Source organism: Ovis aries, chromosome 5 (assembly GCF_016772045.2).
Source record: "Ovis aries strain OAR_USU_Benz2616 breed Rambouillet chromosome 5, ARS-UI_Ramb_v3.0, whole genome shotgun sequence".
In the NCBI taxonomy this organism is placed as follows: Eukaryota; Metazoa; Chordata; class Mammalia; order Artiodactyla; family Bovidae; genus Ovis; species Ovis aries.
In genome coordinates, this window is record NC_056058.1 from 36,132,369 (window position 1) to 36,155,852 (window position 23,484).

A 23,484-nucleotide genomic window follows, 5' to 3' on the forward strand; every position below is an offset into this window, starting at 1 on the left:
AGAGCAACCCAATAAAATAGGCTATTTCTGTCTACATTTTATAAATGAAGAACTGAGATTCAGAAAAGCATTCTTCTCCATTAGGGCATTCCTCTAATGCCCTCCCCTAATGCCCCAGGCACTTTCTAACCTTACATTTGTCAGACTGTTAGAGGAAGCACACTGAAACCACCCACCCTGGTCAGGCACCATAGTAACCATTTGCATGAGTTGTTTTATGACAGGAGATCCTGATAAGGAATACGGAACTAATAAGCCACAACCAACAGGAAGAGTTCGGGAAAGGTCTAAAGGAGACACCGCGTGTCCGTCCACTTCCCGGAATCCCTCTCGCTAGCACCCATCTTGGCTGAGTGATGCGTGCACCACCAGGAAAGACTCTGAATTAGAATGATTGGCCAAAGACCACCCGGAAACTAATCCCATCACCATAAAACCCGAGACTGTGAGCCACGCGGCGGAGCAGTTCTCCTGGGTTTCCTTAGCCTAGTGCTATCCACCCGGGTGCCCTCTCCCAATAAAATCTCTTGCATTGTCAGCACATGTGTCTCCTCAGACAATTCATTTCCTAGTGTTAGACGAGCGCCCTCTTCCTGCAACAAGACCACATTATAATTATCTGTTTGTGTGTCCCTTTGAGGGCAGGAGTTGTTTTTATATTTACCTATATCTCACGACTCCAAAACAGTAACTGGCACACAGTACACAAACTATAATATCTGAACCAAATAAATGAACAAAGCAATTAATCTGACCAAGGTGATAGGGTTGGAATTCAAAGTCATGTCTTCTAGTTCCAATACTCAAGTTCCTTGCACAATAAACAAGAAATTTTGGGGTAAATGACCCTGTACACAGATTCCAATGGCAAGAGTCCACACCCTTTGTAATACTATCATTGTACACAAAGAAGGCCCAGATTCTATCTTTCTAGTAAGTGACTTGTAACTAGTGTTTGTGCAATAACTTAAAAACTACAGCATCTCTAACTTCCTTTAATGTTAACTTCTAAGACTATTTAGAGCATCCACAGATATTAGCAAACAGCAACACCAAAAAGGGGACATTAGATGTGAAAAAGACCATACAATTCCATCCACTTGATGTGTAGTGCTGCAGACATACATAACTTTTAAATAGGGTTCTTGCTCTTTGTCCAAAAACTTGTTTCCTCCACAGTCATGGATGCTTAAGAAATCAGCCTTGATTAGCTAAAGGCTTGCAGAGCTTCTTCTGCATGTTAAGATAACTATGTTAACAACACTCTGTTCCCCCATCCCTACTGAGAAGGTTATAGTTTCTCCCTAGGATAAGAACCTGAGGCCATTTTGACACTATGTAGCAGGATCCAGCTTCAGCAGCTCTTAAACAGGGAACTCCTCACCAAAAGGTGTTAGGAAACTAACACTACAGGCATGAGGGAATCTCAGTCTCAGTTGTGACAGATCAGGTTCCAGGGAACCAAACAACAGGCACAAGTCACGAAAGCAGGATTTCCACTCAGTTACCTGCAGTACAGAAACTAGGAAGGGGATCTATTAATAACTTCTAAGGCAAAAACTGTTTTCAAAAAAATGTACAATATAAAAAGGAATAAGAGAATGAAGCTCAGAATAAGAGCATTGCTCAGAATAAAACGTAAGCACATGTGTAACCAAAAAATTTATTTTCATGAAAAACTAGTTTAAGTCTCAGGCTACTTTTCACAACACATTTTAAAGGTCTAAATTCTTTAAAAGAGTTATTGATATTTAAATTGTTTTGTCAGACTCAACATGAAAAAATATGCACTGAATCTTAATCAGGCGTATGAACTTGTGTCAATCAGCCTTACGGTTAATGTCAGATATGTGAACTTAAGAAAGGTACTAGTACAAACACAGATTGACTTATTTTACCATGCTGTTATCCAGATTTTGCATTTCTGATCACATCTCAAAATTAGGGCTGAAAGTTAGGTCACAATATAAAGGTAGCAACTTTTTCCAAGATTGTTCATCTCTGTTACATCATTATGTTAACAGAAAATGCTCCAGGACTTTGGAGACAAATCTATGCCCAAATTCTGGTACTATCATTATTAGCAGTTTGAATCTGAGCAAATTACTATGAAATGGAGTATTTCCTGTCACATCAATAAACATGACTGTCATAGCCATAAGGGATTCTGGCCCTCCAAATGTGAATTTCTGAGCCCAGGAAGAACAATGCCTGCTATCAGGAGCCATCAACCACTCCCCAGGGTGAGCACTGGCTCCAGACAGCTGAGATGCATACGAAAGGAATGATTTCAGTAAGCCCAGACTCTTGCATCTTCCCACACAAAGAAAAGCATTAAATTTCTTGAGATATTTTCCTTAATTAACAATAACCTTTTGATGTTTAGAATACCTGCTCCATGTTAAGAGTTTCTGTATAACCTGACTCCTCCCCCCTAAAAATTCCCACCAAATAAAACATAACTCTCAGCTTCTAGGTTGTGACTATTTTTTAGGTCAACATTACTCAAACATCCTAAATCTCCATTTCCCCATCTGTACTAGACATAATAAAGCATATTACAATACTGAAGAAATGGAACTACTGTTATATTTAGAAATAGTGCTGAACTCACTTTTAAGAATCTAAGATAAAAACCTAACCCACTGTCATTTAGATCTCTTCATCCAAGGTCAATACTGCATCAGAGAAAGGACGACCAGTAGAAAGAAAACACTGAGAAAAATTAAAAGTAATATTCACCTCCTTATCTGCCATTATTCTTACTTCATCCAGGGTCTCTCTGCCATCTGGAAAGCCTTCTTTTTCAAGGTCAAAAGTTTCAGGAGAACTTAGCTGTGTCTCTGCAATTTAAAAAATCAAAACTTCATTAATTTTCAGTTTGTATTTTCATAGTTGAAAGAAAACACTTATTTCCTTAAGCTTAGAGCATGATAGATAATACTGCAGTAGCAATATAAATCAAGCTTGTTTCTTCTTAAAACTTTACTGAGGGCTTCCCTGGTGGCTCAGTGGTAAAGAATCCAGATGCTAAAGCAGCAGACATGGGTTGGATCCCTGGTCTGGGAAGATTCCACACACCACGGAACAACTAAGTCCATGTGCCACAATTATAGAGCCTGTGCTCTAGACCCCAGGAACTGCAACTACTGAGCTCACATGCCACAGCTGCTGAAGCCCTGCACTCTATAGATCCTGTGCTCCACAAGAGCAGCCAGAGCAATGAGAAACCCACACATCACAACTACAGAGTAGCCCCCGCTCACCACAATACAGAAAAAGCCCAAACAGCAACGAAGACTCAGCACAGTCAAAACTAAATAAATTTTTAAAAAAAATTTTAACTCTTATCTCCATTTAAAAAAAAGAACTTTACTGAAGCATAATTTATATATAACAGAATTCACCAATTTTCAGTATACAGTAAGTTTTGACAAAGGCATACAATGTATACATGGCATCTTTATATCATATAACCACAATCAAGATATAAAATATTTCAAGCACCCTCAAAAGTTCTTATGTACCCCTTTGCAGTCAATCCTCCTCCCACTTGGCTCCTTACAATGATCAATCTACCTTATGTTCTACAGTTTTGCCTTTTCTAGAAAGTCATATAAATGAAATAACACAGTGTGTCATGTTCTGTGTCTGATTTCTTTCTTCTAGCATGTGTATGAGAAGCATTCATGTTGTTACATATATCAGTAGCTCATTCCTTTTTACCGCTTAATAGTATTCCACTGTATGGCTATATCACAATTTGTTTATCCATTCATCTGTTAATCCATTTGGCTTCTTTTCCAGCACAGTTCTGGCTTTAAAGTATATTTACACACTTAAAACAAAACATTGCCAATGCTAATTCTTGAGGCTAAAGGGATGATTAGAGAAGACATAAAAATTGGGAGCAGAACTACAAATACATTCTCGAAGATATGTCTTTCTTTAACTATTCTTTAAGCAGCATCTACTAATTCAACATTAATGCAATACATATTTATGAAAGAAGTTCCAGGCGCTGTATAGGCTACTAGCAATAAGAAGTATTGGGCTGGCCAAAAGGTTTCGCTTTTTTTCTGTACAATGGCTCTACTAGCACTTGGTTGTCTTTAACTTCATTTGAAACAATTTTATTAGATTGTATTGTGACAGCTGTTATATCAGCATGCATTTTTTTAAAAACCTATCAAAACTGGTGGGTTTTTTGTAGCCATTTTAGTATTATAAACAGAAGGAAAAAAACAACATTATCAGCATATCATGCTTTATTACTTCAAGAAAGGTAAAAATGCACCTGAAACAAGAAAAGATTTGTGCAGTATATGGTGAAGGTGCTGTGACTGATCGAATGTGTCAAAAGCGGTTTGCAAAATTTTGTGCAGATTTCTCGCTGGACAATGCGAGAAATCAGTCAGGTCAACCAGTTGAAGTTGACAGTAATCAAATCAAGACATCAACTGAGAATAATCAACATTAACCACACAGGAGAAAGCCGACATACTCAAAATATCCAAATCAAGTGTTGAAAAAAAATTGCACCAGTTTGGTTACGTTAATAGCTTTGATGTTTGGGTGCCACATAAATTAAGCAGAAAAAGCGTTCTTGACCATACTTCCATATGCAATTCTCTACTTAAATGCAATGAAAACATTCTGTTTTTAAAGCAAGTTGTGACAGGCAGTGAAAAGTGCATACTGTACAATGGTGCGGAATGGAAGAGATCATGGAGCAAGTAAGAAGAACCATCACCAACCACACCAAAAGCTGATCATCCAATGAAGGTGATGCTGTATATATAATGGGATTGGAAGGGAGCCCTCTATTATGAGGTCCTTCTGGAAAGCTAAATGATTAATTCCAACAAGTACTACTCCCAATTAGACCAACTGAAAGCAGCACTCAATGAAAAGGGTCCAGAATTAGTCAAAAGAAAATACATAATCTTCCATCAAGATAATGCATGATGCATGTTTCTTTGATGACCAGGCAAAAACTGCTATATCCTGGCTAGGAAGTTCATTCTGCTGTATTCGCCAAAAGTTGTATCTTCAGATGTATGTTTATTTTGGTCTCTACAAAATTCTCCTAATGGAAAAAATTTTCTTTCTCTGGAAGATTGTAAAGGCTTTGGAGCAGTTCTTTGCTGAAAAATAAAATAATAAGTTTTGGGAAAATGGAATTATGAAGTTGCCTGGAAAATGGCAGAAGGTAGTGGAACAAAACAATGAATACACTGTTCTATAAAGTTCTTGGTGAAAATAAAAAAATGTATCCTTTATTTTTACTTTTAAAACTGAAGGAACTTTTTGGCCAAACCAGCAAGATGGGGACCCCTCATGCTCTGGTTCGGGGGTCTGCCACCAGTTCAAGTAGAGCCAGTTGCCTGTTTTTGAAAATAAAGTTTTAATGGGACACAGCCACATTCATTCTTCTTTATACTGTCTATGAATGCTTTCAAGTTAAAATAGCAGAGTAATTTCAAGTACTTTGCATGGCCCACAAAGCCTAAAATATTTATTATCTAGTCTTTTTATATTCGGTTGGTGCAAAAGTAATTTTGGTTTTGTGCTGTTGAAATCTGCTGTTTGATATTAGAATACATTCTTAAATAAATGCAGTTATGTTACACATCATGGTGTTGGAGAAGACTCTTTGAGAGTCCCTTGGACTGCAAGGAGATCCAACCAGTCCATCCTAAAGGAGATCAGTCCTGGGGGTTCACTGGAAGGATGGATGCTGAAGCTGAAACTCCAATACTGTGGCCACCTCATACGAAGAGTTGACTCACTGGAAAAGACCCTGATGCTGGGAGGGATTGGGGACAGGAGGAGAAGGGGACGACAGAGGATGAGATGGCTAGATGGCATCACCAACTCGATGGACATGAGTTTGGGTAAACTCCAGGAGTTGGTGATGGACAGGGAGGCCTGGTGTGCTGCAATTCATGGGGTTGCAAAGAGTCGGACACAACTGAGAGACTGAACTGAACTGAACTGAATGTGCATTTCTCATTTTATGTTTTTTTACTAATGACTTATTACTTGCTGTTTATTTTACATTTATTTTAGACTAGGGAAATGATGTTAGACAAAAAGCAAATTTGAGCAATTTTCTTTTTCAAGTTCAAAACGGGTTGTAAAGCAGCAGAGACAACTTGCAACATCAGCAACACATTTGGCCCAGGAACTGCTAATGAACGTAGAGTGCAGTGGCTGTTCAAGAAGATCTGCAAAGAGGACAAGAGCCTTGAAGACAAGCACTGTGGCCAGCCAATAGAAGGTGACAATGACCACCTGAGAGCAATCACTGAAGCCGATCCTCTTTCAACTCCACAAGAAGTTGCCAAAGAAAATGTCGACCATTCTATGATCATTTGCCATTTGAAGCAAATTGGAAAGGTGAAAAAGCTCAGAAAGTGGGTGCCTCTTGAGCTGACCACAAGTCAAAACAATCATCATTTTGAAGTGTCATCTTCTCTTATTCTGTGCAACAAAAATGAACCATTTTCTAGATTAGCTTGTGACATGTGACCAAAAGTGGATTTTATATGACAACTGGAGACAACCAGCTCAGAGGCTGGACCGAGAAGATCCAAAGCACTTCCCTAAGTCAAACCTGAACCAATAAAGGTCATGGTCACTGTTTGGTGGTCTGCTGCCCATCTGATTCACTACAACTTTCTGAATCCCAGCCAAACCATTACATCTGAGAAGTATGCTCAGCAAATCAATGAGATGCACCAAAAACAGCAATGCCCACAGCCAGCATCGGTCAAAAGAAAGGGCTTTTTTTCTGTACAACATCCAATTGCACATCACACAACCAATGCTTCAAAAGTTGAACAAATTGGGGTACAAAGTTCTGCCTCATCTATATTCACCTGATTTTATTTTTTCGCCAATGACTACCACTTCTTCAACCATCTCAATAACCTTTTTGCAGGGAAAGTGCTTTCACAACCAACAGGAGGCAGAAAATGCTTTCTAAGCGTTCATCGAATCCCAAAACACAGATTTTTATGCTACAGGAATAAACAAACTTATTTCTAGTTGGCAAAATGTGTTGACTGTAACAGTCCCTATTTTGATTAATAAAGATGTGTTTGAGCCTAGTGATAATGATTTAAAATTCACAGCCTGAAACCACAATTACATTTGCACCAACCTAATAGAAAAAGTTTGTCATCCTCTGGTCTAGACATCTATCACTTGATAAAAGAACAGAAACAATATTTCAAAAGATGACAATAAGTCCAGAAAGGAAATTTATCTGAGAACACAATCCAGTAAGTTTTCTGTTATCTACACTATACACACTATACATCTAACTGGTATTTCTGTGCTTCACAAATACAATAAGCAGCCAATGCTGGGCAAAGAGTATACTTAAAAGGTACTGAGGTAGCTTCTCAATCATCAAAGAACGATTATATACATTTCTAGTGTTAATCATATTTTAATACATCATAATTTTTTTGAAACTGGTTACACACACAGATTTCACCACCCTGTTGGAAAAAGACTTATAGTGTATAAACTTCAAAATCTTCTCTATCAAGCTTTCCTGAGAGATATTTTCAAAAATGACATTTAATCTGTTAGAAAAATAAAAGAGCTACTCACTGCTTGTACCACTGTAACAATAAAAGTCCTTCATTAAGCTTTCTGTAAATGGCTGAAACATTTAACTATGTATTCAATGATAGTGACAACTTAAGAGGACATTAGCTTCATAGAAATAATGTTAGCATCATGCACAATGTGGGCATGATGTTGTAATCCTGCTTCTTCACTAAGATAATGTTATAATTTGAGTATCAGACCCCAGGAACTGCAAGCAATATGAGACAAAACAAACTAGGTAAGATGGACTACTATACTCAATCTGTGTTTCATTCATTTAGGACAAATTTTTATATATAGCTTCTAAATTATATATTTTATTTTTATTGAAGTACAGTTGATTTACAAGTTGTGTTAATTTCTGTTGTACAGCAAAGTGATTCAGTTATACATATATATGCATGTCTTTTTACATTCTTTTCCATTACGGTGTATCACAGGAAATGAAATATAGTTCTATGTACTATACAGAAGAACCTTATTTTTATCCTTAACAGTTTGCATTTGTTAACCCAAGCCTCCTACTTATCCCTCCCCCACTCCCTTTTGGCAACCAAAAGTTTGTTCTCTAGGTCTGTGAGTCTGTTTCTATTTCACAGGTAGGTTTAGATTTTTTAATGATGGCCATTCTGACCAGTGTGAGGTCAATGGTACCTCACTGCAGTTTTGATTTGTATTTCTCTAATAATTAGCAAAGTTGAGCATGTTTTCATGTGCCTGGTGGCCATCTGTATTTCACCTTTGGAGAAATGTCTATTTAGGTCTCCTGCCCATTTTTGATTAGGTTGTTTGATTTTTGTTGTTGAGGTATATGAACTGTTTGTCTATTTTGGAAATTAAATCCTTGTTGGTTGTATAGTTTGCAAATATTTTCTCCCACTCAATTGGTTATCTTTTGCTTTGTTTATGGTTTTCTTTACTATGTAAGAGCTTGTAAGTTTTATTAGGTCCCATTTGTTTATTTTTGCTTTTATTTCTATTGCCTTGGGGGGCTGACCTAAGAAAGCATTGATATAATTTATATCAGAGAATACTTTGCCTATGATCTCTTCTAGGAGTTTTATGGTGTCTTATGTTTAAGTCTTTAAGCCACTATATTATAGAGACTCAGGAGTCTAGCTCCATAGAGAAGTAGTTATACTTTCTTAGCAAAAAGAACAATAATGTTAGGGAAACCTTTTACCTAACTCATTTAGAAGTGGCTTATATCAACAAACAGTTGGAGTTAATTAGCAGGTTAATGACAGCAAATCATGATCACAAAAGTTATATAACCACAGTGACGAAGGGCTTGCTTTTTCCTCATTAACTTTCCTCTCATTAGGATTTCAATATTATTGTATTTGCAGGTTCCTCCTGTAAGATCCCAGGGTGATGTCACATGCCATCATCCTTAACTTACTGCTTCCCTCTAGATGACACAGGTCAACAGACCTAGATGGAGAGGGAGTAATGCTATTTTTTCACAAAAATGACACCGTATTCCTGAGAGCTTCTGCCAAAATCATGGCACTTGGTAGTGTCATCATTAGACAATAATTCACATAAACTTCAAATAATAAAGAAACCACTTTCAACAAAAATGACACAGTTAAACTTTAAAAATAAATAAAGACTTTTACAATATGCTGTCAAATGTTTAAACTTTGGCAGGACTTTCCTAGACTAATGTGTAAACTAAGTATGAGTATCTGTGGGAAAAAACTTGAAAGAAACCAAAATAAGAAAACTACCAGTCTCTCTGACCCCAACAGGTTATATGCAACCTCAGGAAAAACTAAATATGACTTAAGGTAACATTTGTCCAATTCTCGCTGTCCAAAGAGTTTAAATGTTAAGAGGAAGTTACTCACATGAATGAGGCTACTGATAACTTACTAGCCCTCACTTTTAAGAAAAGCCAAATATACTATATATAGTGTATATATATATATATATATATATATATATATATTTAAGCTAAAACAAATTCCTTAGAAAGTAGTGATTCATATCACAAAATAATTCTTCATATATACAATGATTCAACTCAAGAGTTCACTTAATGGATATCTTAGTTCATTTTACATTATTTTGTACATTAAAACATTTTCACGTGCAACTTTCAATAAACATCTTCTCAAACCTTAAACAAAGTACATGTATATTTTCATCATTATTATTAACAAAAGCAAAGTACAATATTTAACCAGGTTAAGTATCTATTTGGAGATTAAAAATAAGTCAATGACAGAACTGTGCATAAAATTCAATTTCTGAACTCCCTATGCAATAGACTCCATGAATGGCAATGTAAAACTAACCAGTAAAAGCCTCAGTGAAAAAAACTGCTTAATGCCATGCAACCCACTTTGAGGACAACCCACTTTAAGAACCCATAAACCAAACCATAAAGTCTCTTGGCTCTGAATGTAGATTTAAACGCTCCAAAGGCTTTGCTGCCATCTCTGATGACACCAGTAAGTAAACAAGCAGACAAAAGAGCCATGTAAATTTCAAACTATCTCTAAGAAGAGAAAAGGTGAGATGCAGAGCCAATGTCCAGCAAAATAAGTGTATGTGTATATATATACGTGTTGTATGAACACATACACACATCAATCACACATAAACCTCCTGAGAGTGGGTTGGAAAAGTCAGAAAAATTAATAGACACAAAAAGGTAGGGACCAGAAACTCGTAAAAACACAGTGGGGTACTTACCAGGACACACAGTGATTTCCTCTGCAGAACTCTTTGGCATAAAGGCTGAGCTTCTCTTACTGGTCAAAGCAGCAATGCTGAAAAAAGAATCAAACCCCTAGTGAATTCCCAGTAAAATAAATCAGAACACAGGACCAAAAGCAATGGTTAGTCTTTCACAAAGCCACAGGTAATCTGATACCTGCTGTCCAACACCACAAAAGCACAACAGGGAAGCAAGGAATCAGCAGTGAAAACTCCAAGTCCAAAATAGGGAAAATAAATATGCTTACAACTTTGGTTTCAGTGAAATCACTGAATGAAAAGAATCCCCTTTTGGAGTCTTCACAAAGGAAGGTTGAAGGGTAAGGACTCTCCATGGAATCAGAGAAAACCAAAAAAAAAGTCTACTCCAATATAAGGATGTCAAAAGTGTTTTACAGTCTCCATCTCAGCCTTCTGAAAGCTAGAGTTTTGTAAACTCATAAGAGAAGATGTGAAGATTCTTCTGACACAATAGGTTTTCCCTCACCTTGCAGTTAAATTTCCTATTTATCTCAAGATGTAGCTCTACATGCAACAAAAATAAGATACAATTCCAAACTGCCTACAGCAAAAATCTGTCCAACCAAGCTGAGGAAAACATAATTATGAAAGGCTACCATCATCCAATCTTTTGGTTTACCCTGACTGCTCATGGAGTGCAATCTCTTCTTGACATAGGAGCACATGGCTTAGAGATCTGAGCATCTGAGCTAGCCCCCTCATGCTTCACAGAGCTTTACAATTAGTTTAATCAAGTATGCAAGAGAATGCTTAAAAACACAAATCCTCACAACAACCAAGAACCACAGAGAAGAGAGAATAACCACCACTGATTCATGATAAATAATCAAATCCTGATAAGAAACCACAAGTGATTACTCCCTCTAAATAAAACATCTCAGAGCATTTGTTATAAACCTAAGCCAGATACAGTTTATTCTGTATGTAATATTAGAGCTCTATTCAAAGGGTCCATCACAAAACAATTTGCTGACATTTATTAAATGGGCTAATCAATTTGAAGTCAAACCACATTGCCTGCAATTCCAACTCTCTCCTGGTGACAAAGCGTATAATCATTTATTAAAACCTACATCTGTTCTGCAGAAGGCTCACCACAACAAAGCAGAGAGGCCTGCAGGAAGCAGGCGGCCTACTCCAGTTAAAACCACTTCCAAAACTGTCTTAACAGCAGGAATCAAACCAAAGTCACATTCTTTAGCTCAGGAGGAAACACCCAGTATTATCAACTTAACCAAAAGCCTAAGAACATCAACTTAAGTAACAGCAAATGATGATTGGGCCTCAACTACTGTTTGGGAGATGACAGTCAGTCAACACAAAATTAAGCTCTTGAATAATCCCCAAAGGTCAACTAATGATAAAAGAGAAAAATAACTGGATGTCTGATCTAATTAATGCAGTTTATAACCAATCAACCTTTCAGTTCAGTTCAGTTGCTCAGTCGTGTCCGACTCTGCGACCCCATGAACCACAGCACACCAGGCCTCCCTGTCCATCACCAACTCCCGGAGTCCACCCATGTCCATTGTGTCAGTGATGCCATCCAACCATCTCATCCTCTGTCTTCCCCTTCTCCTCCTGCCCTCAATCTTTCCCAGCATCAGAGTCTTTTCAAATGAGTCAGCTCTCCGCATCAGGTGGCCAAAGTATTGGAGTTTCAGCTTTAACATCAGTCCTTCCAAAGAACACCCAGGATTGATCTCCTTTAGGATGGACTGGTTGGATCTCTTTGCAGTCCAAGGGACTCTCCAGAGTCTTCTCCAACACCACAGTTCAAAAGCATCAATTCTTCAGTGCTCAGCTTTCTTTATAGTCCAACGCTCACATCCATACATGGCCACTGGAAAAACCATAGCCTTGACTACTACTGCTGCTAAGTCACTTTAGTCATATCCAACTCCATGCGACCCCACAGACAGCAGCCCACCAGGCTCCTCTGTCCCTGGGATTCTCCAGACAAGAATACTGGAGTGGGTTGCCATTTCCTTCTCCAATGCATGAAAGTGAAAAGTGAAAGTGAAGTCGCTCAGTAGTGCCCGACTTAGCGACCCCATGGACTGCAGCCTACCAGGCTCCTCCATCCATGGGATTTTCCAGGCAAGAGTACTGGAGTGGGGTGCCATTGCCTTCTCCAATAGCCTTGACTAGATGGACCTTTGTTGGGACAGTAACGTCTATGCTTTTGAATATGCTATATAGGTTGGTTATAACTTTCCTTCCAAGGAGCAAGTGTCTTTTAATTTCATGGCTCCAATCACCATCTGCAGTGATTTTGAAGCTCAGAAAAATAAAGTCTGACACTGTTTCTACTGTTTCCCCATCTATTTGCCATGAAGTGATGGGACCAGATGCCATGATCTTAGTTTTCTGAATGTTGAGCTTTAAGCCAACTTTTTCACTCTCCTCTTTCACTGTCATCAAGAGGCTCTTTAGTTCTTCTTCATTTCTTGCCATAAGGGTGGTGTCATCTGCATATCTGAGGTGATTGATATTTCGCCCAGCAATCTTGATTCCAGCTTGTGCTTCCTCCAGCCCAGCGTTCTCATGATGTACTCTGCATAGAAGTTAAATAAGCAGGGTGACAATATACAGCCTTGATGTACTCCTTTTCCTATTTGGAACCAGTCTGTTGTTCCATGTCCAGTTCTAACTGTTGCTTCCTGACCTGCATATAGGTTTCTCAAGAGGCAGGTCAGGTGGTCTGGTATTCCCATGTCTTTCAGAATCTTCCACAGTTTCTTGTGATCCACATAGTCAAAGGCTTTGGCATAGTCAATAAAGCAGAAATAGATGTTTCTCTGGAACTCTCTTGCTTTTCCATGATCCAGCAGATGTTGGCAATTTGATCTCTGGTTCCTCTGCCTTTTCTAAAACCAGCTTGAACATCTGGAAGTTCATGGTTCACGTATTGATGAAGCCTGGCTTGGAGAATTTTAAGCATTACTTTACTAACGTGTGAGGTGAGTGCAATTGTGTGGTAGTTTGAGCATTCTTTGGCATTGCCTTTCTTAGGGATTGGAATGAAGGCTGACCTTTTCCAGTCCTGAGGCCACTGCTGAGTTTTCCAAATTTGCTGGCATACTGAGTGCAGCACTTTTACAGCATCATCTTTCAGGATCTGAAATAGCTCAACTGGAATGCCATCACCTCCACTAGCTTTGTTTGTAGTGATGCTTTCTAAGGCCCACTTGACTTCACATTCCAGGATGTCTGGCTCTAGGTGAATGATCACACCATCACGATTATCTTGGTCATGAATATCTTTTTTGTATAGTTCTTCTGTGTTTTCTTGCCACTTCTTCTTAATATCTTCTGCTTCTGTTAGGTCCATAACATTTCTGTCCTTTATCGAGCCCATCTTTGCATGAAATGTTCCCTTGGTGTCTCTAATTTTCTTGAAGAGATCTCTAGTCTTTCCCATTCTGTTGTTTTCCTCTATTTCTTTGCATTGATCGCTGAGGAAGGCTTTCTTATCCCTTCTTGCTATTCTTTGGAATTCTGCATTCAGATGCTTACATCTTTCCTTTCCTCCTTTGCTTTCCGCTTCTCTTCTTTTCATAGCTATTTGTAAGGCCTCCCAAGAAAGCCATTTTTCTTTTTTGCATTTCTTTTCCATGGGGATGGTCTTGATCCCTGTCTCCTGTACAATGTCACGAACCTCCATCCATAGTTCACCAGGCACTCTATCAGATCTAGGCCCTTAAATCAATTTCTCACTTCCATTGTATAAGGGATTTGATTTAGAAATCATTCTAGAGCCTTGTTATTGGCATAGGAAGTGAATGTCGTTAAGACAGTAGCAGGATGTGACCGCTTTTCAGGAATAGTGTAGATGGAATTTGTGCCAAGATAGTTGTGTTAGACAAGTAAACCTCTAAGATCTCTTCCACCCTAATTCACTAGGCTTCTATGATATGCATATTTGAGAACTGGAAGATAACGATTTCTCTTTGGCTGTGTGTATAAAAGAGCTAAAAGGTCCCTGGGAAAGCTGTTCCTATACAGTCTCATCATGTGGCTATCTTTTATTCTGCTACTATCAGAGGAGAATTCAGAACCACAATAATATTTATCTTACCTCTGTGAGGCAGGTACAGAAGTTCCTTCTTCAGAGGTTTCTTCAACAAAGAGTCCTTGGGAAGACTGTAAAGAAAGATGTAACATCCTAAATATATAGGCACAGATGAACTGGTTTTTCTTCCTTTAAAAAAATATAGTAATTGTTCAACATTAACACTCAGCACATAGTAATAAAAATAAAACATTTTATAAAAGTCAGTGGTTTTAAGTAAAAAGAACATATTCTATGGAATCAGAACACTGGAATTTAAATCACAGGTGAATGACCTATTAACTTTTAATCCTGGATAAGTAACATTTCAATCTGTTTCCTCATCTTAAAATAGTATTAAAACCTGCTTCACAGTGTTACTGTGAGAATTAAACAAGATAATTTATACAATGCACTGTGTAAAACACAAGGCATATAAATATTAGTCAAATGAATTATGATTTCAGAAAAGCAATTATGAAGCTTTTGTTGTGGAAGGAAGAAATACAGAGAAAAGTTCAGCTCTCAATGGAAAGAAGTATCTCTTGGTAGAACCAAGACATAAATAGGCTATCCAAAAGAAAAGGTTATAAAGATTCCTTTTGCTATGAATCTGCCACTATGGTTAATATTTAGCTACAAAAGATATGGTTTAAGAAACACAACAAATAGGGACCGGATAAGGAAAAAATTATTTTCTTTGACTATTAATAGAGTTGGTGCAAATGTTAACTCGTTAAACGTAGGTGCATGGAAAAGTGTGGGAAAAGCAGCTACTGCTGACTTAGGGGTACTTCTGATGAAGTACCTGGGCTGCGAAGCTTCTTCCAACAGATATAAAGCTGAAGTTTTCAGGGTCTCCTAACAGAATACAAATAACCTAAACAAGTTAGGCACCTCTCTATCTCTCAAGTAAATGATGGAATATACTAATAAACAAGAACAGCCTAGATGAGTCCTCAGTCAAAGAGAAGATAAAGCTGTACAATGATTGGGAATGTAGTCATCATGAAAAAGGAGGGTTGAACAAAACTGTCAAAAGGACTAAAATACAACAGTAATAAATACTTATCTTTTTGTTTGAACTCAACGGTTACAAAACAGTTTTGTTCCTGTTATCTCAAAAAAAAACACCAAAAGGTAAATACTGACACCTGGTGTCCATTTAATAGAATTTTACTTTATTAGAATGACTAGCCAATCAAGACTCAGGCTTCAGAAACAAATAAGGCACTAATCAACAAGTTATGAGATACTGCCACCTCTATGTTAGGCTAAAGCACATCTCGACCTTTTCCAGTCTAATTTTTTTTAATTATTGTTACACCTATTATGTGTCAGGCCTATGCTAATCACTTTACACGTATTATCCTTTAATCCTCACATGAACCTTCTGAAGTAGAAGCTATTAAAATTATTTTTAAAATGAGGAACGTGAAACTTCAACAGGTTAAATTTTCTTCCCAAAATCATAGAGTTGTTCAAAGTGGAGCTTGGACCTTTCTGACTCCAAATGATCTTCTTCCTAATCATGTCAATACAGAATCCCAAAACTATCTATTGCAATAAATCATTTTTAATTTCTAAACTTACACCTCAAAGGCAGTGATCTAAACACAGAGGCAAAGTAAGGTTCTTCCAGAATATGAAAATAAGACAGCAAAACAAGCAAACAAAAGTTGATTAGACTATTCACGGCTAATCAAAATGAACAGAGAAGCATGACAGGAATGTAACTTTCACTAAGGAACCTGGGGCCTAATCAAGACACTGTACTCCGCATGAACAAATATGCTAATGGAAGTGGATAGTTTGCAACAAATAAAAAAGAAAAATCCAAAGACCCAGAATCAAGCAGTGGCTTCAAAATCGTGATCTGCAAGTGAAAGCAAATAGACATACACATCATCTGATCACCACACAATGTCCTCTGCTGTCAGGCACTGGTAGCTTATTAGGTCTTTCCACAGCCTAGTTAAACCACACCTTAAAATTTCCATTTTCTGATGATTATTTCAGCCTTCCAGATCCTTCAACCTTGAAAAAGGTGTGATGGTGTATTTGTATTGTGGTCAATGAAAATGTCTCTCTTCCACAATAAAGTAACAGAGATTTGGTATACATACCAGCTTGATATTTGGTTAGTCAAAGTCAGTTCTCACATTCTCATACAACCTGGGAAAGAAATCCCAGTACCTGGACTAAAAATCAAAGATTAGACCCTGAAAAGTAGTGACCACATCAATATACTACCCTTCTTCTCCCTGCTGTAAAGCCATTTAGATGACCCCTCCATCTTCATTAAAATCTTCTCTATAATTGCAGTGATGCCAGAAACCGGTTATCATCTGATTCAAATTGCTTAGTCTATACAAAGTTTTTGCAACCTTTGTATAGACTAAGTAATTTGCCCCAGGGTAAATGTTTCTCTGAGTCCTTATTTCTGGGACTCTTGCTATCTCTATTAACCAAGGAGTCTCAAATATGGGCAGTTCCAGCAAAGCCATGCTGTTGTTCAGTCACTAAGTCACATCCAACTCTTTGCAACACCATGGACTGCAGCACACTAGGCTTCCCTGTCCTTCACTATCTCCCAGAGTTTGCTCAAACTCATGTGCATTGAGTCAGTGATACAAAGCCACTGAAAATGTTTAACAAGCACATAAACTCTTTCTACCCAGTTCCTGAAAGCAAAAGACCAAGATGTGAAATCACAATTGCAAGATTTTCATTGTTTGCTGATAGAATTAGGATATTAATTTCTCTTTGTTTTTTAAAGATATTATTCTACATTGGCAAGACTGCAGTGAACTAGGCATTTTCATACACTGCTGGAAGGAAATAGTACAAATTGGAACAATCTTTCTTAAAAGCAATTTAGCAATAAACAGCAGGTCTTCTTTTCTACATTCATAACTCTTTAACCCAGTATCTTTCTGGTTCTCTATCCGTAAAGACACAAATTAGTGTAATTAAATAAATAAAAGTTTTACTTAGATGTTTATCACAACTGAAATATCCATCAATAGGAAAATAATTTAAATATTATGGTAAACTCATAAGCAGCCATTAAAAATAAGTAATTTTAACATCAGAAAATGTTTGTATGTTAAGTTAAAATATAAAAATATAGTAATATGATCTAAACTATAGAAAAAAAATAGGTACAGGAAAAAAATGAAGGAATACATCATTGGATCATAAGACTGTGGATACTTTCAACTTTGTTCTTTACACTTTTTCGCATTTTTCAAGTTCTAAGTGATTTCTAAAATTAATGTGACAAAACTGAGTATTTGCTAGGTTGTCTACCTGATCTCCTTTTCCTGAGGACTGTTCCTCACTCCCCTTGAATGGTGGCACAGCAGTAGGCTCACAGCCATTTGTACAATTTGGATCATCGCCCCTCTGGACCACAGACAACTGGGCTGGGGAGGATGACTAACTCCATATGGGCCGTAAGTAATTTCCTAGAAGCTTGAAGTTGAAATTTGGAGAGAATAAATCTCCTGTAACCTGTATTTACCTTTGGGAACTGGACGATCAATGTCTTCCACCTACCATGTATAGCAGAGAAGCAAAGGAAGCCAGTTTGCAGGGAGAAAAATGAAGCAGATATAACTATGAGGCAGGGATGAATTTTCTAAACCTAGTACCTTATCTAGGCTTGGTTTACCATTCTGTTTGAGAATTTATGAGAACCTTTTTTATGATCGAGTCCTTTTTTTAAATTAAGCTAGCCTGATTTGGTTTCTTGTAGCCAAATAGTACCAAATAATACTACTATGTGTAGTATTCGGTGGCCTGTTCATGAAGTTAGAGAACTTCAACTAAAAAGCCAGCTATTAGGCTCTAGTCACTTCCAGCCCATTCTTAAGGCACTGGTTTAAAACCTCAGAACCTGACACAAGTCTGTGTTCTAAAACTCCAGCCCCTGGGATCTTTCAAGCCAACAACTTGAATTACAGTAAAATATTAAACATTCACTCTGTGGACTTAATTTATTCTTTTAAGAAGAAGCATCTCTGAATCACAATGGATAAACAAAATGTTATCATAAGCATAACTTAACTTTCCTTTGGAAGAGAGGCAAATCACTGGAAGAACTGTTAAGAAAAATGCTTTATCTTTCCACACAGCTATCTTTCTAGAACATGGATGAAGAAGACTGCTAGGGAAGAAAAATTCCCATATATATTTTCAATCAATAACCTTCTGGTCCCTTAGAGAAAACTACCATTTATTGAGTGCCTATTATCTCCCAAGTATTATACTAGACATTTTACAGAATTCACTTTATTCATTAAAACTATTGAAAGATATGAATAACTACTTTCATTTTATAGATATTTTAAAACTGAGATTCAGAAGTTAAATGGCCTTCTCAAAGGCAGTTACTAAAACACTAAAGTAAAAATTCAAACTCCAAATCCATGCTCTCTACAATGCAATGAAATTTCTCATCACTACCATTTCTTGAACCCTTAAGAGAGACCAAAAAAAAAAAAAAAATAGCATGACTGTAAAACAAAACCAAAAACTCAAGAGTCCAATAACAGAAACTGCAACACAAAGCAGTACAGTAATAAAATATTCTATACCCTTGAAAATTAGTTTATAAAGAATTTGTGTAAGTTTAACCTACCATATATACAAATATATATCTATATAATATAATCTATGTATCTCAGAAAAAGACTTAAAAGGCAAATGTGCCCAAATAGGGAGTCGTTTTCAGTAAATTATTGACAATCTCAAGCAAAAATAAGAAACGCATGATTATGTGAGGTAAAAAAGTCAACTGGAAAACTACCTGCACTTCCTATCACAGAGGACCACTTCCCCTAATACATAGAGGATGTCTATAAACCACTAAGAAAAAGACTGATATAAAAGAAAAATGCCCATAAGATGTAAACAGACAAAAAAGGAAATACAAATGGGTCTCAAGCATACATAACAAAAGTGAAAATTAAGACTGCACTATGATACCACTGTGTTTCATCCTCAGACTGGCAAAGATCAAGAAGTCCTGACAATACAGTACTGGTATGGGTATGGGGAAAGCTGCTACTCATACAACCTCTACAGAAGGCAATTTAGGAACAGCTATCAAAATTGTAAATATATATATTATTTGATCTACCAATTATATCAACAAGTTACCCTATAAAATCTCCCATGTAAATGAAACATCTTATGCACAAAATAATCCTCTTCCAATTAAAAAAAATTAATAATCACTGCAGTAGTGTTTATAATAGTAATATTTTGGAAACAACCTAAATGTCCACCAATAGGAACACTAGATACAATAAACTCATTCATACATGGTGTATTACACATTCTCCCTCCAAAAGAAAAAGAAGAAATTCTTTATGTACTGTTATGGAATGATCCCATAGAGACAGTAAATGAAAAAAGCAAGGTACAGAATAATGAAGAGTATGCTATCAGCTGTGTAAAAGGTGAGGAAAAGTATCTATACACATTGTTTGCACCACATGAAATCCTCAGAAGGATGCACTAGAAAACAGTAATAAATGTTGACTTCAGGAAGGGGAACTGGTTTGCTGGGGATGGGGATAGAAGACAAACTTTATTTATATCTTTTTGAATTTTGAGTCAGTTGAACATTACTACCTATTCAAAAACTTAACTTTTTAGAAATACATATTTTGAAACAAAAAATAAACTGATACATACATCTGATACAATAATGTTTTCAAGAATGCATAAGGAATAGGAAAAGATCTAAGATAAGCTATTAAGTAGGAGAAAGAACAAAATCTATACAGAAAAGTCTTCATTCTGTTGAAAAATTTACAAAAAAAAATAACTTTATATGCATAGAAGTAATAATGATTGCCTTTTGGTGCTGGTATTATGGTCAATTTTTTCTTCTTTACACTCTTCTGTACTTTCCTAACTTTTCAGAGTGAGCATATATGTGCTACTTTAAAAGCCGAGAGAAGGCAACACAAAAAAACCAGCTAAAGTAATCCTTGTTTAATCTGTGAATAAATCATCCTTAATCACAGCATCACTGACCCTTACCTGACCATGACTGGTTGTTGGTTCTTCCTCCAACAAAAGTTTCTCTTTCAAGCTTTTAATTGGACTTTCTTGGAAATCCTTGGTTTTTGAGTGCCAGACAGATGCCCTAGACTCCTGCCTCTCCTCGTTGTCTTCATCTCCCACATCTTCTGAGATGCCTTCATTTTTTTCACTAGCCTGATCTCCTTGGCCACATTCATTCTGGATCAGAGAAGGAGGTCTAGGTAACACTGGTTCCCCAAAACCTTTTTTTTTTAAGAGCTGCCTCTGAGTCATTTTCAGGCTCTTTTGATAAACCTCCAACTGGCAGAGAATGACCTTGGTATATTGGTTAGGGTCTACTCCATCAGGGCAGAATGGAATACCCCAGAAGTAGTGTACAGTGCCCCCAATGTCCTGGAGACCTTTGGCATCTGCTGGGGTAGGCAGACAGTGCCTAGATGTGTCCCCCCTACCCTGGGCAGCTTTGTGAAAAGCACAACCCCTCCCAGTACTTTCCTGTGGCTTCCCACACTGTGTGTGCTCAGCCAAGTGGCCAGTACATCTGTCAAAACATTTAACGTTCTCATTCTCAAACACTGGCTGGCTTGATTGGTCCCAGCTTCCTGAGCTGCCAGAGACCGGCTCCTCTTCAGTGTTTTCAGTGTGGTCCCAAGGCTCCTCTCTTTCCTCAGACTCGTTTCCCTGACTGATATGTGAGCCTTTAAACAGTGATGGAGGTACCAGCTGCCATATGCCTGTAGGTATTTGAGAAAAAGTAGGGCTAAGGACAAACCATTTTTTATTAAGAGGGTTTGGTAAGTTATCACTTATCAAGAATTACATAATGTGGGTAAAAAAGGCTCATCTTTGGGTTTAACCAAAAGTTGGCTTCTCCTGGGAGATAAAAGTATGCTGGATATTAGTGAGAACTCAACTACTATCTGATTTAACCTCTTTAATACCACCAAAGGGATTCTGGACATTTCTGTATATCTACTCTCAGCATGATATCCCTCTGATATGGTTATGCTTGATGAGAAGAAGGAGCCAGAACAGGGAGACATGCCTTCAGTGGTCCCAGAGTCTGTGGTTTTCTGTTGGTGGGACTGTGAAGATGGTCCAGTGGCCAGAGGTCGAGATCTGGTAGCAGAAGCATCAGAAGGCCGGCAACTCTGAAACAAGTGATCCCACACCAGACCAGGTTTATTATTAAGATAGCTATACATGAAGGGTCATAGGAAGTACAAAAAGAGGAGTCCACTGTCCCTAAGTGAGTCTCCTCTCCAAAACGTAGATGCTCGATTCAAATAAATTCCACAATGTGCACTACATGCCTACTATGTACAAAGCACTGTATTAGATCACTACACTAGACCTTTTTCTAATATAGAAAAGTGAATGGCATAAAGGATGGCTCAGGATCTGCCACTGGCAAATATCTTTCACATTTATAATAACTTCAATTACACATATTCAAATCACAATGTATTATTATTTGAAAATTTTTAATACTGCTCATTCTGTCTCTTCATAACCTACCTCTAGTTCTCATTCCCTTTGTTTTCCCCACAATACAGGGAAAGTAAGCACCTTATCTTGCTCTCTTTTGGTTTCTTATTACTTAGTAACTCTTTTCAGAAGCTGCCAAATACTATGGTTCTCTTAAGACATGGACTGAAAATCTGTGAGGTAAAAAACTCTTCCCTATAGAATTAACAAAACACTAAACTGAGTTCACAATTTGACACAGATTTTAAAAATGATAATGGGAAATATCTGTTAATTGAAAACCCTATGAACTACTTACTACAACTAGTTCCTAATTAGCCATGACACTGCAGAAATAAAATATTGCTGATCAATGCTCACAAACTTTTTCAACATAGCATATTTACATTCAGGCTCTCCGCAATGGCTTTTCTCAAGAGCTCCTCTTCTTCCGCCTCCTGGCTGTTCACCTCCCTAGCTTCCTGTTCACTCATTTTGAGAGCCAGAGCGAACTGTTCTTCTTCTGTCATTTCTGTAAGAAGATAGGGAAAAGAGAGAGACACCACAAACATTAAATAAGTGTGTAGACAAGAAACAGAATTATTAAACTTTTCAAGAGAAGACACTAAAGATCACTTAGTACAATTTTGTGAATAAGGAAAGCTCCAAAAGGTAAGGTACCAGTAAAGATCAGTAGCAACAGCTGTAAGAGTCCACGATTAACGAAACTGTGAGCTCCTATGCAGGCAGAGTTTCTGCCTACTTTTCTTCACTGTTGTATCTTTAGCACAAGAGAAGAGTACCTGGCTCCTAACAGGTAATATCTGGTGAGTGAATAAGAGGAACTACCTCCCAATCCAGGGTTTCTCAATACCTATCACTTCATACTGATACATATTTGCTTTATGCTCAACATCAAGCCAGAGTAATTTTACTTTTCAGAATCTTCTGATTTATACAGTAGAAAAGAACATCTCTAAAGACCTGAGTGTCATCTGCAAACAGCATTTCCCATTAAAAGCAACTGGGGTACCCTGGAGAGGAATAGTTGACTGCAAGTCTGGAGAGTGAAACATATTAATAGAAGATGAATTAGAATACCTGTCATATCTATGAGCAAAGAATCTACCAGACACTACTAGGGTTATATCAAAAGAACTTAAGACCCAACTTAAAAAGGTTCTCAATGGCCAAAAATGAGACCACTGAACATCAACAAGGATAATAAATACAATGAATTAAAACAATAAGTTTAACTGGAGAAGGGAATGGTAACCCACTCCAGTATTCTTCCGTGGAGAACTCCATGGACAGAGGAAGTGGCAGGCTACAGTCTATGGGGTCACAAAGAGTTGGACACAACTGGTTGACTAACACACGAATAAGTTTAAATCTGTAAGTTCATAATAGTACTTAAAAAAAACTAATTGGTCACTGTCGAAGAATGTTAACAATATGTTATTCAATCAACAATTAATCAATTCTTTTGAAAACTGAAAAAAAAAAAAAGAGAGAACCAAGCTTTTGTC

General features: G+C 37.4%; 1 protein-coding gene across 4 annotated transcripts in view; it reads right to left on the bottom strand.

Annotated features, from left to right (window-relative positions):
- Nucleotides 1–23,484, bottom strand: part of UIMC1 (ubiquitin interaction motif containing 1) — a 131,214-nt gene that overhangs the window by 46,900 nt on the left and 60,830 nt on the right. For 3 of the 4 annotated variants that reach the window (XM_060415699.1, XM_060415697.1, XM_060415698.1), the window contains exons 4-9: nucleotides 22,363–22,487; nucleotides 21,540–21,639; nucleotides 20,486–21,228; nucleotides 14,456–14,520; nucleotides 10,330–10,406; nucleotides 2,743–2,843 (exon numbers count right to left, since the gene is read on the bottom strand). In XM_060415699.1, the coding sequence (XP_060271682.1) occupies nucleotides 2,743–2,843; nucleotides 10,330–10,406; nucleotides 14,456–14,520; nucleotides 20,486–21,228; nucleotides 21,540–21,639; nucleotides 22,363–22,487 (1,211 nt within the window). The remainder of the gene's footprint in view (nucleotides 1–2,742; nucleotides 2,844–10,329; nucleotides 10,407–14,455; nucleotides 14,521–20,485; nucleotides 21,229–21,539; nucleotides 21,640–22,362; nucleotides 22,488–23,484) is intronic. The other variant, XM_012178271.4, reaches the window with a different exon arrangement.